This window comes from Oncorhynchus kisutch, linkage group LG14 (genome assembly GCF_002021735.2).
Source record: "Oncorhynchus kisutch isolate 150728-3 linkage group LG14, Okis_V2, whole genome shotgun sequence".
In the NCBI taxonomy this organism is placed as follows: domain Eukaryota; kingdom Metazoa; phylum Chordata; class Actinopteri; order Salmoniformes; family Salmonidae; genus Oncorhynchus; species Oncorhynchus kisutch.
The window spans coordinates 35,502,175-35,520,653 of NC_034187.2; the positions used below are offsets into that span (position 1 = coordinate 35,502,175).

Below are 18,479 nucleotides of genomic sequence, written 5' to 3' on the forward strand. Positions count from 1 at the left end.
AAGTGACCCAAGTGGTTCAATATGGATAGACTGGCTACGGCCTCCAGATATGGGATGACGTAGTGACCGTAGTGGGAGAGGCAGCGGTTCCTCCGACCAGACCACATCGTCGACAGTCGTCACGACACAGAAAGCAGCTCGAAGACCCTAAAATACTCGATATTACAAACTCACATGGATGCATATGAACGTGTATATCGGCTAACTTTGGTATATTAGACTCGCCTTGGCCATTGCCTAAAGGCTACACACAACCATAGCCTATGAATTCGGGAACTATCGCTGCGTGGAAGTCTAACGTTTTATGGAGGCTTGGAGACGTAGGGGAGCGAGGAGCAGAAGGGGGTAAACTGAAGATCGACACCAAACTGGGAACATTGGACACATTCTGCTGGCTACGAGTGACCCACACGCACGGGACGGGGTGGAAACATGGCCGCGAATGTCAATTTAACATCTGGGATGGGAGAAATTATTCAACTGAACGTCGGTGGGACAAGGTATTACAGCGTTTAAATAGCCCCGCAGTCTATCGAACTGTCAATGTGCGCTCATGGAGGACGGTATTGACAGACTCGACATGTTGCAATGGTCGTTTCTTTTTAGGTCGGCAACGGCATGCTGTCGCAGACGAGAACATGGAATTGGAGCTGCGATAAAATGCACGAAATGCACGCCACACAAGCGCTCGTATTGTCAAGGCGTGTTTACATCGTATCAACATCACTTGGTGTTCCGCAGCGAATGGCCATGTTCTGTCACATAGGATATAGGCTCATATAGTTAACTATAGCTATGTCTGGAGAATGTGTAGTAGATTGACTGTGTTCCAAGTAGCCACAGACTCGAGGATAGACGTAACATAGTAAACTTAAATCCGGCACACTCCAATTAGTATGATATGTTACGTGTCCTATGGTATGTATTTAATTTGTGGATGTCCATCATCCATGTCGTATGTTATGTTTTACAATTGGTATGATATGTTACAAGTTGCAGTTGCATTGTGTCCATGAGGAGAAATCGAACACAACCTTGAGACCAGACTGCAGTAGCATTACCCAATCATGATACATGCATCTCACAGTAAACACTTTCCATAATGTATTAAGTGTGTATGTAACATGACTCCACCTTGGACATAGGTCTTCGGAGGAATACATGAAAACCCATGAGAATTCATGACCATTTGTATGTATTATTGTACAGTACAATCCATTGCGTCATGATACAGTATGTCTTATATCCATGGTCTGATCTAAGGTATATCCTCTCCTCCCTCTCAGGTTCAGCACCTCTAGACAGACTCTCATGTGGATCCCAGACTCTTTCTTCTCAAGGTGGGGTCTACATCCCTCTGTACTTGTTCTCTGCACATGTCTGCTAAGATGTGATCTGGCGTCAGCTCTGGAAAGGTCACCTAGTTCACTTCAAGGTTGATCTCCCAAGGATTCAATCTTGATAATGTATCAAAAAACAGTGTTAGGACTAGTCTGGCCCACATTTGACATAAAGCCAGAATGAAAGCTGAGAGGAGCTTGTTATGGGCTAACTACAACATGTGTTTATGTGTGTGTGTGTGTGTGTATGTGTGTTTCAGTTTGCTGAGTGGGAGAATATCAACTCTACGTGATGAAACTGGAGCCGTGAGTACATTCTTCTATGCGACAGGCAAACCTATTATTCGGGGGGGGGGGGGGCGTCTGGTGAGAGCGTTGGCCACACGTTTCACAATTACTCTCTCGTGTACTCTCGCACAGTGATGTTAAACTGTAACATAATTATATTTATGTGTTACGTTTCGAAATGTGCCTCTTGTCCTCCAGATATTTATTGACAGGGATCCGACAGCCTTTGCGTCCATTTTGAATTTTCTTCGAACCAAAGAGTTAGACTTGCGGTAAGAACACCTGACCCTCTCCACACACAGGATCAATATCCTTTAAATATTAGCAGAAGCATATTGGTCCAGGTTATAATGTCTTAGAATGGATGTTCTCTTCTCTTCATAGGGGGGTAAACATTAACATTCTCCGCCATGAGGCTGAGTTTTATGGGATAACGCCGTTAGGTATGACCTCTTTGCACTAGCCTGAGTAGTTACTGTGCTTCTAACATGGTATTACATTGTTATTTAACCATCACTTAATAGTTTGACCGTGTCAACTTCCCAAGTAGTTTTCAGTACACTATCTACTGCATAATACCAAGCAACTGTGTAAATCACATTGCATGCTGTCAAATGCTGATTTAGTGGCTTATATATATCAAGTTTCTACAGTGTTTCGGACTTTTTCCTCTTGTGTTGCGGTGGCTGTCTTCAGTGAGGAGGTTGCTGCTGTGTGAGGAAATAGAACGTTCGTCCTGTGGCAGTGTTCTGTTCCATGGATACCTTCCCCCTCCAGGTACTGTAGATAGAACGTTCGTCCTGTGGCAGTGTTCTGTTCCATGGATACCTTCCCCCTCCAGGTACTGTAGATAGAACGTTCGTCCTGTGGCAGTGTTCTGTTCCATGGATAACTTCCCCCTCCAGGTACTGTAGATAGAACGTTCGTCCTGTGGCAGTGTTCTGTTCCATGGATACCTTCCCCCTCCAGGTACTGTAGATAGAACGTTCGTCCTGTGGCAGTGTTCTGTTCCATGGATACCTTCCCCCTCCAGGTACTGTAGATAGAACGTTTGTCCTGTGGCAGTGTTCTGTTCCATGGATACCTTCCCCCTCCAGGTACTGTAGATAGAACGTTCGTCCTGTGGCAGTGTTCTGTTCCATGGATACCTTCCCCCTCCAGGTACTGTAGATAGAACGTTCGTCCTGTGGCAGTGTTCTGTTCCATGGATACCTTCCCCCTCCAGGTACTGTAGATAGAACGTTCGTCCTGTGGCAGTGTTCTGTTCCATGGATACCTTCCCCCTCCAGGTACTGTAGATAGAACGTTCGTCCTGTGGCAGTGTTCTGTTCCATGGATACCTTCCCCCTCCAGGTACTGTAGATAGAACGTTCGTCCTGTGGCAGTGTTCTGTTCCATGGATACCTTCCCCCTCCAGGTACTGTAGATAGAACGTTCGTCCTGTGGCAGTGTTCTGTTCCATGGATACCTTCCCCCTCCAGGTACTGTAGATAGAACGTTCGTCCTGTGGCAGTGTTCTGTTCCATGGATACCTTCCCCCTCCAGGTACTGTAGATAGAACGTTCGTCCTGTGGCAGTGTTCTGTTCCATGGATACCTTCCCCCTCCAGGTACTGTAGATAGAACGTTCGTCCTGTGGCAGTGTTCTGTTACATGGATACCTTCCCCCTCCAGGTACTGTAGATAGAACGTTCGTCCTGTGGCAGTGTTCTGTTCCATGGATACCTTCCCCCTCCAGGTACTGTAGATAGAACGTTCGTCCTGTGGCAGTGTTCTGTTCCATGGATACCTTCCCCCTCCAGGTACTGTAGATAGAACGTTCGTCCTGTGGCAGTGTTCTGTTACATGGATACCTTCCCCCTCCAGGTACTGTAGATAGAACGTTCGTCCTGTGGCAGTGTTCTGTTCCATGGATACCTTCCCCCTCCAGGTACTGTAGATAGAACGTTCGTCCTGTGGCAGTGTTCTGTTCCATGGATACCTTCCCCCTCCAGGTACTGTAGATAGAACGTTCGTCCTGTGGCAGTGTTCTGTTCCATGGATACCTTCCCCCTCCAGGTACTGTAGATAGAACGTTCGTCCTGTGGCAGTGTTCTGTTCCATGGATACCTTCCCCCTCCAGGTACTGTGTTCCCACAACTCCTCCTACCTGGAAGTCTGTCCTCTGGCACAGGTAAACTACATGACATCATTGTATTCTCCCTCCATCTCTCTTATCCCTCTATCTCTCTGTCTGCTTACAAGGGAAAGGTGAGCGCTCAAGTGACGCTCTTTCTAGTGTTCGTTTTGGTCTTTGAACTTTTGGTCTTTTTGACGTTCATAAAACGTGTCCGTCGTGTAGAATTATAGTTGTTATTTTCTTAGTTTGTTGGTTGATCGCTTGACGAATTTGTTTCTCCCACAGCTCTCCCAGCCCGTAAGTTCAGCTCCACCCCTGCAGCCTCGGGCCCTGCCCCTGAGGATCGGCCTGGTCCTATCGGAGCAGAGGGGGGGTTCCCCCATTCCTGTCCCCCCCACCCCTCACTCCCCGGACCCCCTGGAGCCGAGGGACCACACAGACTGGGTGAGCAGGAGGGCAGGGTAAAAAAAATAACAAGGGTTGGGGCGAGGATGTTTGTGTAATGAGGCGTAGAGCAGGGGCTGTGGTGGTCTACTCCCCAGTCTCCTCAGAACACCGTGTGCCTGTTTAACGACCAATCTGAGTAATCCTCAGTCCTACCGCTGGTCAGGAGATGGTGGTTGTGTGGCTGCGTTACAGCTGGAGCTAACATGACCCGACGTCGGGTAAAAAGCACCAAAGTTAAAAGTTCACACTTCAATTCGTTCTGGGCTGTGTGTGTTAGACTCAGAGCTGGTTTGAGCTGGGGTTCACTGTACTACGCACATACTTAGAACACAGCCGAATGATCCTATTAGTAATATTGACGATCAAATTTCATTTTGTTGACACCCTGACCCAAATACGTTGTGCATGGTCGTGTACAGACATTTTGTAATAACGTTGCATTTGTAAGCATCATGATAATGTACAGAGCATGCTCAGTATACAGTAAAAAGTAGCTAACAATATGGGTAGGTGGAAATAATACAACTATCAACCATTGTGTACAGCACTGTTTGTGTTTCCCGGTTGTAAGGTAAAATGTTATGTTTCCAGGTTATTAGGTAAAGTGCCTTGTTATGTGTCCAGGTGCTGTGGTGGACCCTAGGAAGGTGCTGATTGTAGCTGGACATCATAACTGGATCGTAGTGGCTTATGCACACTTTGTCATCTGCTACAGGTAACACTGGCATTAGTAGTCGGATTCATCGACTCCGAGTTGTTATTATTTATAGATTGTGCAGATTGTACATACATCTTGAGTGTGTGTGTGTGTGTGTTAACGTGTATGTTTTCTTCAGGATAAAAGAGTCGTCAGGGTGGCAGCAGGTGTTTTCTAGCCCCTATCTGGACTGGTCCATCGAGAGAGTCGCCCTTAACGCCAAGGTTACACTGCCAGGACTGCGCATCACTGAATCACAATGTATTGTCCGAAAGGTGCTTTATCAATGAAGTTTATTGTTGTACAGGTGGTGGGTGGTCCCCATGGTGATAAGGACAAGATGGTGGCAGCTGCCTCCAATAGCAACATCATCCTCTGGAGCATCCAAGATGGAGGGAGTGGCAACGAGATCGGTAGGTGTGTGTGTGTGTGTGTGTGTGTTTTGGGAAAGCGTGAGGCGTTTGATTGTTTCTCTCTCCTCTCGCTCTCTCTAGGTGTGTTTAGTCTGGGTGTACCCGTAGATCATCTGTTCTTCATCGGGAACCAGCTGGTGGCCACAAGTCACACTGGGAAGGTGGGAGTCTGGAACGCTGTCACACAGCACTGGCAGGTAGGATTACATAGGGTGTGTGTGTGTCTGGATGGATAGATGGAGGGGGAGGGAGAGAGATGGGAACAGGGCTTAGAGAAGAAGAACGTGTGTGCCGTGAACATAATTTTGTGCCTTTTTTGATGGCAGTGGTGTAAAGTACTACTTAAGCAGTTTTGGGGGGTATCTGTGCTTTACTATTTATATTTTTGCCAACTTTTACTTCACCGCATTCCTAAAGGAAATAATGTACTTTTTGCTCCGTACATTTTCCCTGACACCCAAACGTACTCGTTACATTTTCACAGGAAAATGGTCCCATTCACACTACTGCCTCTGATCTGGAAGACTCATTAAACACACATGCTTCGTTTGTAAATGATGTCTGAGTGTTGGAGTGTGCCCCCTGGCTATCTGTCAATCAAAATAAAATTACTTTTGATACTTAAGTATATTTAAAACCAAATACTTTTAGACTTTTACTCAAGCAATATTTTTACTGGGTGACTTTCACTTGAGTCATTCTCTATTAAGGTATCTTTTACTTTTACTCAAGTATGACAACTGAGTACTTTCCCCACCACTGTTTGATGCACAGCAGTAGCCATGAACATCAGAGAAAAGAATCATAGTGCTGTGTGAGCCCTGCATGACGTTGGCCGCCCGACACACATACAGAGAGGGATAGGTTTCATTTGAACCCTTTCTTTTCTCTCCTCTCCATCAGGTACAGGATGTAGTTCCCATCACCAGCTGTGACACGGCTGGCTCCTTTCTGCTGCTGGGCTGCAACAACGGATCCATCTACTACATAGGTACACACACGCTTAATTCAGGAAGTGGAATTCAAGTTGAGTTTTTTTGTTTACTTCCTTCGTTGACTGAAATGGAATTGACCCAAAGCCTTCTTGGTTCTCTCTCTCAGACATGCAGAAGTTTCCTCTGAGGATGAAGGATAATGATCTGTTGGTGACAGAGCTGTACCACGACCCGTCTAATGACGCCATCACTGCCCTCAGTGTCTACCTCACACCCAAGACCAGTGAGTCCACACACACACACACACGCGCGCTCATGAACACACGCTCTCGAACACATACCTGCGTGTACATGCATGCGCGCACACACACGCTCTCGAACACATACCTGCGTGTACATGCATGCGCGCACACACACGCTCTCGAACACATACCTGCGTGTACATGCATGCGCGTACACACACACTCTCGAACACATACCTGCGTGTACATGCATGCTTGTACACACACGCTCTCGAACACATACCTGCGTGTACATGCATGCGCGCACACACACGCTCTCGAACACATACCTGCGTGTACATGCATGCGCGCACACACACGCTCTCGAACACATACCTGCGTGTACATGCATGCGCGTACACACACGCTCTCGAACACATACCTGCGTGTACATGCATGCGCGTACACACACGCTCTCGAACACATACCTGCGTGTACATGCATGCGCGTACACACGCGCAAATCATGTATTTCCATCTTCATCGGGTTTCAGCCTTTCTGAACAATTATCTTTTGTGGAATCTTATCTCTCTATTTTTCTCTCGAGGTGTGAGTGGTAACTGGATAGAGATAGCGTATGGAACCAGTTCTGGAGCAGTCCGGGTCATAGTTCAACACCCTGAGACAGTAGGCTCTGGACCTCAGCTCTTCCAAACGTTTACTGTCCACCGCTCCCCTGTCACTAAGATCATGCTCTCGGAGAAACACCTGGTCTCAGGTAAGAAGGGGAGGAGGGGGTTTTGGGACAGGTTTGAGCGTTGTGTAATCAGGATAAGAAAATAACAGGTATGCTAATCATTTCTATGTCTAAATATCTGCATTTTAATGGCTGTGCTTCATATACAGTACCAGTCAAAAGTTTGGACACATCTACTCATTCAAGGGCTTTTCTTTATTTTGACTATTTTCTAAATTGTAGAATAATAGTGAAGACATAAAAACTATGAAATAACATGGAATCATGTAGTAACCAACAAAAGTGTTAAACAAAACAAAATATATTTTATATGTGAGATTCTTCAAAGTTGCTACCCTTTGCCTTGATGCCAGCTGTGCACACGCTTGGCATTCTCTCAAACAGCTTCACGAGGAGTCTTGAAGGAGTTCCCACATCTGCTGAGCACTTTTTGGCTGCTTTTCCTTCACTCTGCGGTCCAACTCTTCCCAAACCATCTCATTGGGTTGAGGTCAGGTGATTGTGGAGGTCAGATCATCTGAAGCAGCACTCCATCAATCTCATTCTTGGTCAAATAGTCCTTACAGAGCCTTGAGGTGTGTTGGGTCATTGTTCTGTTGAAAAACAAATGATAGTCCCACTAAGCGCAAACCAGATGGCAGGGTGTATTGCTGCAGAATGGTAGCCATGCTTGTTAAGTGCCTTGAATTCTAAATTGACCTCCATGCTTCACGGTGGGAACCACACATGCGAAGATCATCTGTTCACCTACTCTGTGTCTCAGAAAGACACGGCGGTTGGAACCAAAAATCTCAAATTTGGACTCATTAGGCCAAATGACAGATTTCCACCGGTGTAATGTTCATTGCTCGTGTTTCTTGGCCCACTCAAGTCTCTTCTTATTATTGGTGTCCTTTAGAAGTGGTTTCTTTGCAGCAATTTGACCATGAAGGCCTGATTCACACAGTCCCCTCTGAACAGTTGATGTTGAGATATCTGTTACTTGATGTCTGTGAAGCATTTATTTAGGATGCAATTTCTGAGGCTGGGAACTATTAACTCCTCTGCAGCAGAGGTAACTCTGGGTCTTCCTGTCCTGTGGTGGTCCTCATGAGAGCCAGTTTCATCATAGCGCTTGATGGTTTTTGCGACTGCACTTGACTGACCTTCGTGTCTTAAAGTAATTATGCACTGTTGTTTCTCTTTGCTTATTTGAGCTGTTCTTGCCATAATATGGACTTAGTCTTTTACCAAATAGGGCTATCTTCTGTATACCACCCCTACCTTGTCACAACACAACTGATTGGCTCAAACGCATTAAGAAGGAAAGAAATTCCACAAATTAACTTTTAACAAGGCACACCTGTTAATGGAAATCCATTCCAGGTGACTACCTGATGAAGCTGGTTGAGAGAATGCCAAGACTGTGCAAAGCTGTCATCAAGGCAAAGGGTGGCTACTTTCAAATATATAATATATTTTGATTTGCTTAACACTTTTATTTTGTTGGTTACTACATGATTCCATATGTGTTATTTCATAGTTTTGAGGTCTTCACTATTATTCTACAATGTAGAAAATAATATACATAAATAAAAACCCTTGAATGAGTACTGTAGGTGTGTCCAAACTTTTGACTGGTACTGTACATTGTGTGTCTCCGTCTGTCCGTGTGCGTGTCCTTTAGTGTGTGCGGACAACAACCACGTGCGGACGTGGACAGTGACGCGGTTCCGAGGCATGATTTCCACACAGCCTGGCTCCACCCCCCTGGCCTCCTTTAAGATCCTCTCATTGGAGGAGACGGAGAGCCACGGCAGCTACTCATCAGGCAACGACATCGGTGAGAGAGGGAGGGAGGGATGGGTAGAGGGTTGAGGAGAGCGGGGAAAGGAGAAAGGGACATACAGTTGAAGTCGGAAGGCTGAAGTCATTAACTCGTTTTTCAACCACTCCACAAATGTCTTGTTAACAAACTATAGTTTTGGCAAGTTGATTAGGAAATCTACTTTGTGCATGACACAAGTAATTTTTCCAACAATTATTTACAGACAGATTATTTCACTTATAATTCACTGTATCACAATTCCATTTGGTCAGAAATGTACATGCACTAAGTTGACTGTGCCTTTAAACAGCTTGGAATATTCCAGAAAATGATGTCATGGCTTTAGAAGCTTCTGAAAGGCTAATTGACATCATTTGAGTCAATTGGAGGTGTACCTGTGGATGTATTTCAAGGCCTACCTTCAAACTCAGTGCCTCTTTGCTTGACATCATGGGAAAATCAAAAGAAATCAGCCAAGACCTCAGAAAAAAAATGGTTGACCCCCACAAGTCTGATTCATCCTTGGGAGCAATTTCCAAACGCCTGAAGGTACCACGTTTATCTGTACAAACAATAGTACGCAAGTATAAACACAATGGGATCACGCAGCCGTCATATCACTCAGGAAGGAGACGTGTTCTGTCTCTTAGAGATGAACGTACTTTGGTGTGAAAAGTGCAAATCAATCCCAGAACAACAGCAAAGGACCTTGTGAAGATGTTGGAGGAAACGGGTACAGAAGTATCTATATCCACAGTAAAAGGAGTCCTATATCGACATAACCTGAAAGGCCGCTCAGCAAGGAAGAAGCCACTGTTCCAAAACCTACAGACTACAGTTTGCAACTGCACATGGGGACAAAGATCATACTTTTTGGAGAAATGTCCTCTGGTCTGATGAAACAAAAACAGAACTGTTTGGCCATAATGACCATCGTTATGTTTGGAGGAAAAAGGGGGACGCTTGCAAGCCGAAGAACACCATCCCAACCGTGAAGCACGGGGGTGGCAGCACCATGTTGTGGGGGTGCTTTGCTGCAGGAGGGACTGGTGCACTTCATAAAATAGATGGCATCATGAGGTAGGAAAAGGATGTGTATATATTGAAGCAACATCTCAAGACATCAGTCAGGAAGTTAAAGCTTGGTCGCAAATGGGTCTTCCAACTGGACAATGACCCCAAGCATACTTCCAAAGTTGTGGCAAAATGGCTTAAGGACAACTAAGTCAAGGTATTGGAGTGGCCATCACAAAGCCCTGATCTCAATCCTAAAGAAAATGTGTGGGCAGGACTCAAAAAGCGTGTGTGAGCAAAAAGGCCTAGAAACCTGACTCAGTTACACCAACTCTGTCAGGAGGAATGGGCCAAAATTCACCCAACTTATTGTGGGAAGCTTGTGGAAGACTACCCAACATGTTTGACCCAAGTTAAACAATTTAAAGGCAATGCTACCAAATACTAATTGGGTGTATGTAAACTTCTGACCCATTGGGAATGTGATGAAAGAAGTAAAAGCTGAAAAAAAAAATTATACTATTATTCTGACATTTCACATTCTTAAAATAAAGTGTGAAAAACTGAGTTTAAATGTATTTGGCTAAGGTGTATGTAAACTTCAACAGTAGATATGGTAAATGGAAGGGATGGGTAACATTTGTTTTTATCTAGAAAGGGTCTAGAGCAGGGGTGTCAAACATAAAACCCACGGGTGAATTAAGTCAAAATAAAGAATACCCCAAAAATGTTGTTGGGGGAAAAAACAAACACGATATACTTTAAAATCACTCAAACTAAATCCAAACTATGTAGAAATGATAATGGATCTACCTTCATACTGTTTCCAGCTCACTAATAGTCACCCAAATGAAAGCTGGACAGTCAGGGAGCAATGAAAATTCCCAAAACGGTGGATCGAGGACAATTTCCTTCAAATTTTGACGGCAAGGAAATACAACCAATTTTCAGTGTGGCCCCCTGGGACAAAATTAGTTTGACACCCCTAGTCTGAAGCCTAGTGTTCGTGTGGGTCTAAAATCCCAGTAAGACTGGCTTCATCTCCTTCAATGAAGGGCTTTTTCACATTTCTGAGCTGAACCGATGTGAGCCAAACCAAGCTGTACTGAGCCGGCCTGCTTATGCATCCCCCATAGTTGCTGAAACCGTGCTGAAAAGGACAATGTGAAAAGAAAATATCTGAGTCAACACAGTTTGGCTCGGGTGGGCATGATAGTGTGAAAAGGTTCTAGCAGTTGTTCTAGAGCCCACTCTAACCAGTGTGGTCTGGCTTCCCCTCAGGTCCGTTTGGGGAGAGAGATGACCAGCAGGTGTTCATTCAGAAGGTCATCCCCGTCACCAACAAGCTGTTTGTTCGCCTCTCCTCCACTGGGAAAAGGTGCTACGCATCAGTTATTCTCACACAACATCTACCCAAATCAAATTGTATTTGTCACATGCGCCGAATACCACGCTTACTTACGAGCCCTTAACCAACAATGCAGAGTTTTAAAAAAAGTAAGAAACATTTGCAAAATAAAAAAATAGTAAACACAAGTAATAATAATTAGGCTATATACAATGGGTACCGGTACCGAATCAATGTGAAGGTGTACTGGTTAGTCGAGGTAATATGTAAATTTGTTTAGGGGTAAAGTGACTATGCATCGATAATAAACAGAGAGTAGCAGCAGATCATGTGAAGGAATATGAGTGTGTTTGTGTGTTGGAGTGTAGTGTGTGTGTGTGTGTGTGTGTGTGTGGTTAGAGTCCGGTGAGTGTACATCGAACCTGTGCAAACATAAATAATAATAAAACAAGGGGGTCAATGTAAATAGTCCAGGGAGACAGTTTCCTAACTGATCAGCAGTCTTATGGCGTGGGGGTGGAAGCTGTTACGGAGTCTTTTGGTCTCCGTCTTGGCGCTCTGGTACCGCTTGCCGTGCGGTAGCCGAGAGAACAGTCTATGGCCTGACTTGGGTGGCTGTAGTCATTGACAATTTTTAGGGCCTTCCTCTGATACTGCCTGGTATAGAGGTCCTGGATGGCAGGAAGCTCTGCCCCAGCGATGTACTAGGCAGTACGCACTACCCTCTGTAGCGCCTTGCGGTCGGATCCCGAGCAGTTTACAAGCGGTGATGCAACCAGTCTTTACATTTTTTTATTTAACTAGGCAAGTCAGTTAAGAACAAATTCTTATTTACAATGACGGCCTACCCCGGCCAAACGTACCCCTAACCTGGACGATGCTGGGCCAATTGTGCGCCGCCCTATGGGACTCCCAATCACGGCCGGTTGTGATACAGCCTGGAATCTAACCAGGGTCTGTAGTGACGCCTCTAGCATTGAGATCCAGTCCCTTAGACCGCTGCGCCACTCGGGGGCCCAGCCTACAGCTGCACTATTTTCAGCCTCCTGAGGGGGAATAGGTGTTCTCGTGCCCTCTTCACGACTGTCTTGGTGTGTTTGGACCATGGTAGGTTCTTAGTGATGTGGACAGCGAGGAACCTGAAGCTCTCGCCCTGCTCCACTACAGCCCCGTCGATGTGAATGGGTGTGTGCTCGGTCCTCCTTTTCCTGTAGTCCACAATCAGCTCCTTTGTCTTGCTCATGTTGAGGGAGAGGTTGTTGTCCTGGTAACACACTGCCAGGTCTCTGACCTCCTCCCTGTAGACGGTCTCATCGTCGTCTGTGATCAGGGCTACCAGCGTTGTGTCGTCGGCAAACGTTATGATGGTGTTGGAGTCATGGGTGAACAGGGAGTACAGGAGGGGACTAAGACTCATGAGAGGCCCCCATGCACCATCTGGGGGTGGCCTGTCAGGATGTCCAGGATCCAGTTGCAGAGGGAGGTGTTCAGTACCAGGGTCCTTAACTTAGTGATGAGCTTGGAGGGCACTATGGTGTTAAACACTGAGTTGTAGTGAATGAACAGAATTCTCACATAGGTGTTCCTTTTGTCCAGGTGGGAAAGGGCAGTGTGGAATGCAATACAGATTGTGTCATCTGTGGATCTGTTGGGGCGGTATACGAATTGGAGGGGATCATGGGTTTCTGGGATGATGGTGTTGATGTGAGCTAGCCTTTCAAAGCACTTCATGGCAACAAGTGTGAGTGCTACCGGTCGGTAGTCATTTAGACAGGTTACCTTGGCGTTCTTGGGCACAGGGACTATGGTGGTCTGCTTGAAACATGTAGGTATACAGACTGGGTCAGGGTGAGGTTGAAAATGTCAGTGAAGACACTTGCCAGCTGGTCAGCTCATGCTCTGAGTACGTGTCCTGGTAATCCGTCTGGCCCTGTGACCTGTGAATGTTGACCTGTTGAAAGGTCTTACTTACGGAGAGTGTGATCACATCATTATGTTATAGCCTTGTCTGATAAACATGGTCCTTATAGCACTTTCATCCAGCTCACAGTAACCACACTTAAAATAATCAAATATGGGCATACAACCTTTTAACCGAAGTGCTGCTAGCACTATGCTCAAACACACTGAACTACCAGAACTGTGGTTGCCCTGTTCTAGTCTGAATGCAGTCCGTTCCGGTCTGATGTGGTCTGTCCTGGTTGTCCCTGCTAGGATCTGTGAGGTGGCGGCAGTGGATGGGACCACCATCTCGTGTTTCACGGTGAGGGAGTGCGAGGGTTCTAGCAGAATGGGTTCTAGACCAAGGAGGTACCTCTTTACTGGGCATGGCAACGGCAGCATTCAGATGTGGGACCTCACCACCGCTATGGACACCGCCAACAAGGGAGAGGAGAAGAAGACTGACGGTGAGGAGTGATAATACATTGTTTGTATAGGAACAGATGCTTCCGAGGGCATTGCACATATCCATGGCTTGTATAGTGTCATTTTGACACTTTGTCTTCACATTTAGTTTGACACTGATAAATTATAATGTGTTTGATTGACAGAGGTGGGCGGACCAACAGAGGAGGAGCTGCTGCAGCTATTGGACCAGTGTGACCTCAGCACCTCCCGCTGTGCCACGCCCAACATCAGCCCCGCCCCTTCGGTGCTGCAGCACAGCCGCCTCCGAGAGTCCTGCTCCAGGTCAGTTACACACCGTAGTCTGTTTCTGACTCTTCATGTTGTCAACGTTTGTCTATATACTTGTCTTTTTCATGGCATCTATTTCTATTTATCTGATTCCCATTCTCTTTCTGTGTGTCCCAGTCTCCAGCTGCAGGCCCAGGAGCCCATCCCAGAGACGGCCACCTATGGAGCCCTGCGACCCTACAGAGAGAGCCCCCTGCTGGCCCACGCCCGCCGCACAGAGTCCTTCCACAGCTACAGAGACTTCCAGAACTTCTCCCTGGGGACAGGTCTGCTGGAGAGCCCCGGACAGGCTCCAGGACAGGGGGCAGGCCTAGGTACAGAGGCCCGAACCCGGTCACTGTGCGAGGCTGGGGGAGAGGAGGGCGAGCGGAGGGGCTCGGCCATGGAGCTCTGGGCTAGCCGAAGCGCTAACGCCGCTAATGCTGATGTCGTTGCTAATGCTTCCGTGGTCACAGGTGGCGCCACTGCCGAAGAGGGCGTTTTCATATCGCCACGGCAACCCCCCGACAGTCCTGGAGGAGACGCTTGGCGAAGGGTCCAATTGGAAGAGGAGGGGGCGGGGTTAGGATCAGTGGCGGAGGCTAGGTCTGAGGTGAGAAGGAAGGGAGGGTTTGAGGGGGTAGTATTTCTGGGCAGAAAGAGAGCACCTCCAGTCCCCCAGCTTACCTCGCTCCCCTCGGTGGGGTCTGAGGGGGGAGGCAGTGACTCCTCCTCCACTGCTTCCCCCTCCCCCACCCAGCTGGCTTCCATTTCCCCCCGGCACAGGAAGTGCAGTGAGCCGGCCAATCAGGACAGCAGCCTGTGAGTTACGGACAGCTCTGACGCCGACACGCCCCTGGTGTCAGTCAGTCAACAGCTCTAGGGAGAAGTTACTCCCCTATCCACTGATCTAGGACCAGCCTACCCTCCCCAAATTCTAACCTTAACCATTAGGAATAAAACACACTAAACTGACCTTAGATCAATGTTTGGGAGCAACTTCATCTCACAGGCAATATTCTAGACTACCACAGTATGACATCTCAAAAGAAAGCCCGTCATTCTCAATCAAGAGAAGAAACTTGACGCCTGCTGGAAGTCGCTAACTAGCCTAAGGGTGATCTTCTAGTTCCGAGTATGACTTTAACCCTTCGGATCTCTCCATCATGGCAGTAAATCTGGTAGCTGCACAAGTGGTTCTCCATCAATGTTTGTTCCAATAGTCCACTCATGATATCAGTAGGACTTTGTGTTAGAGGCATATACTGTAGTTTATCGACTATTAACACAAAGTGCTAGATGTGTTAATTTCCCCCTGGTGGTTGTCGTCACTTTCACACACACTTGTAGTTTTGGGTGCACAGGTTGTGAACCTCCACACAACACACAGTCGTGCTGTTCAACCAGCCAGTAGGCGTGCGTGTCGTGTTTTAGACCTGCCTGAATTCTACTCTACACAGTAAATCTTCTTATTTCTCTTTTTTTTTGTCGAAAACAGACCGACATCTCATGCTGAAGGTCCAAGTGACTTTGCGTGGCATTCTATGTTATTTTAAATGTAAGGAATCATGCTTAGTGCCTTTTTTTAAACACTAGCCATAGTTTAAACATCCACCTGTCCTTTCAGTGATGCAGAGAGAAAGTAGACCAAAGGTTGAATGGAGGATATCTGTCTATAGTCTATGCAGTGTGTTGTTCTCACTGCCCAGTGACGTCACAGGTTGGACAGCTGCTATTATCGTCACTCCTGTCACCCAACAGTAGCTTTGGAGGGCGAGGAGAGAGAGAGAGTTGTCAGTGGGGCCCATCCTCCCTCCGCCCCATCACTAGACGAGACCTGGGTCAAATACGTACAACTTGAGGTGCACTTAATTTAGCTTGTCCAGTACAATGGAGCCAGTGGAATAGTCCCACCAAACTAAATCAAGCGCACCCATTGTCTCTGAAAGTACAGTATTTGACCCAGGTCTGTCTTATACCCAGCTGGTAAGTAAAAGATGGAATGAGACCAAGCTGAGGGTTCAACATGTACAAAGATGTAAATGTCAATAATATGCAATCTGATTATATATGGAGAATATATCTACATAATCAATATAATATGTAACCATGCTGATGCATTTAAATGTGTGTAGAATGTGTGTCTACATATTTGCTGTTGTTTGTGACATCTGTCTTCTCATATAAGCTATTCATATTAATAGTATTGTATCGTAGCTAAATTGCATTTGCACTCGCACTACGACGACTAAGTGATGAAGTAACACTTTATTTTGGTTGAGATAACATTCAGCCCGTTGAGGAATAATGCCTATCCCTCTATATCTCTGCGTGTCTAAGGCCTGGATTCATCCTGATCCGTGTCAGATCCGCCTGATTGAGCCGAAACTGTAAGCAGCATTTACCGTGAATGCGAACGCGGCAACATTGCCTTTAAAAAGGTGCATAGCTGGCCCGAAAATGGCCGATCGGATTAAATCGAGGCCCAAGCTATATCTCTTCTCTGGCTGTGTTTTACACTTTCACCTCAGACGGATACTAAAAAGGAATAGATCTATTGATGCCGCTCGTTATAACATTTTGGATAACATGTATGTCCCAACGCATTATTATGTCGCTATGTATTAGTGCTCGCTCGTCTACTTGGTATGATACTAGCCTATTACGCACGTGTTGGCACTGAATTGCCATTGTCGTTGAGCTGGCTAGACGTATAGGATGTAGGATGACGTCTTGGGGCTCTATTCAATCTGTATCGCTGAAGTGCTGCAGATTGCGCGATAGAAATGTAAAAGGTCCTTTCCGATTGAGCCGACATGTGCAGCGTTTACCGTGAGCGCAGTCTCTGCTGACGCGGGAACATTGCCTTTTAAATTTCAATCGCGCTGTAAAACTGAACTCCCGCGATACGGATTGAAAAGAGCCCTATAGACTGACACAGGACATGTTTTTCTAACTCTTTAGTTCAGCTTGGGTTTATCTGACAAGCAGTAGTCACACAAACCTGGTAGCCGTGCATTGTAACGTTGGGTGTAATAGGGTTGCAGGGCATGCAGGCTTTTGCTCCATCCAACCACTACTCAAAAGTCTTCGGCTGTAGTCTCTTATCATGGGATCAACGTGTCTTATGTGTCTCTCTCTCAGGGGGTGACAGTGCAAGGAGGGAGCACCAGGTTAGTGTGGATACTCTTGTCAAAGTGTGTGTGTGTGTGTGTGTGTGTGTCTGTCCGAAGCAGCGCTGGGCTCTCAGCAGTGTAACCTTCCCTTTAGAAAAGTTAGCAACTTTGTGAGCTGAAAATGGTGTTTGATAGCTGTGTGATTTATGAGCGTAATAAAGTGGTGTTGCTGCTTCTGAATGTGTGAGCTGCCAAGGGCCACACTGTCTGCTACAATCACTCTGTTTTTACTTTAGAAAACTTTTTTTATTTATTTAAAAACTTTGACAATAGCTGTGAACGTGGCTGTGAATGTGCAGCTACTATGCCCTTGTCAAAATGGTGTCCTTGAGTTGGGACACAGTCGTAACTGCCAGTTTGGTGTGTCCCTTTTTAAAAGACAAAAACAAAACTGACGGCTACAATACCGTGTGTGTGTGTGTGTGTGTGTGTGTGAAAGCATTTCCAGTTATAGCAGCAAAGGGGGGACCTACTCCATATTAATGCCCATGTGTTTGACAAGCAGGTGTCCACATACTTTTGGTTGTGCCCGTGATGTGATTTGGTGGACACGGAGGACCTAATACTAGTTGAATGGCAGGCCATAGTTACGCAGCTCCATCCCTACCACTTGGTAGGTGGGTCTGGGTGTCCTTGGTAAGGTACTACAATGTGAATCCACTAGAGGGCACTGTGGATGTGTGTAAAATCAAGTTACAGGTTGACGCTGAATAAATCAATGAATATATACTGACAACACATATGGGGTCTTCATACAGTTTAGTGTGGCTTTAACATTGGTTAGGAGTGCCACAGAACCCTGTTTATGACAAAAGCATGCTGTTTCTCTGTTGCTAATGATGACTTTTTCAGTGTTATGGATCACATCGACCCTTCATAGGAATTGTGTTAAACAGCGTTGAGATGAAACCGGTACTTGTGTGTGTGTGTGTGTTCTGTCACTCTAGCTGCTGTGTCTGTCCTCTCTCTGACGTCTCCTCATGTCTGTATTGATGGGAGTAAAACACAATAACCCAGTGTGTCAGCTTGTCTCTTTTGTCTTCGTCCTCAAACACCAAGCACAACTAGGACACACCATCACACTTGTTTCATGCCTCACTCCAGTCTTTTTGGTTGTATGTGTATATTATGGAGTGTGTGGATGTGCCGCCCTCTGGTCTTTGTTCCAGTCAACAACCGCAGCATATCACAATAAGTCAAATATCCCTTTATTTCCCAAGTACATTCATATTTGGAGACATA

The 18,479-nt window shown here is 46.2% G+C and overlaps 1 protein-coding gene across 1 annotated transcript; it reads left to right on the forward strand.

Moving 5' to 3' along the window:
- The first annotated feature begins 49 nt into the window (after positions 1–49).
- Positions 50–18,256, forward strand: kctd3 (potassium channel tetramerization domain containing 3). The gene is made up of 20 exons (XM_031789204.1): positions 50–500; positions 1,287–1,340; positions 1,601–1,646; positions 1,827–1,900; positions 2,013–2,071; positions 2,325–2,477; positions 3,750–3,800; positions 4,032–4,190; positions 4,818–4,908; positions 5,030–5,114; positions 5,198–5,303; positions 5,385–5,500; positions 6,207–6,294; positions 6,405–6,521; positions 7,067–7,237; positions 8,883–9,038; positions 11,319–11,415; positions 13,600–13,793; positions 13,938–14,076; positions 14,200–18,256. The coding sequence occupies exons 1-20, from the start codon at positions 433–435 to the stop codon at positions 14,885–14,887; spliced, it is 2,712 nt and encodes a 903-aa protein (XP_031645064.1). The 5' UTR covers positions 50–432; the 3' UTR covers positions 14,888–18,256.
- Positions 18,257–18,479: the final 223 nt, after the last annotated feature.

Excerpts from the sequence above, each read along its gene's own strand:
- kctd3 (XM_031789204.1), top strand. The coding sequence starts at position 433 with ATGGCCGCGAATGTCAATTTAACATCTGGGATGGGAGAAATTATTCAA. Across the intron at positions 1,647-1,826 it reads TACGTGATGAAACTGGAGCC|ATATTTATTGACAGGGATCC; the intron begins GTGAGTACATTC and ends CTTGTCCTCCAG. Across the intron at positions 3,801-4,031 it reads AAGTCTGTCCTCTGGCACAG|CTCTCCCAGCCCGTAAGTTC; the intron begins GTAAACTACATG and ends TTTCTCCCACAG.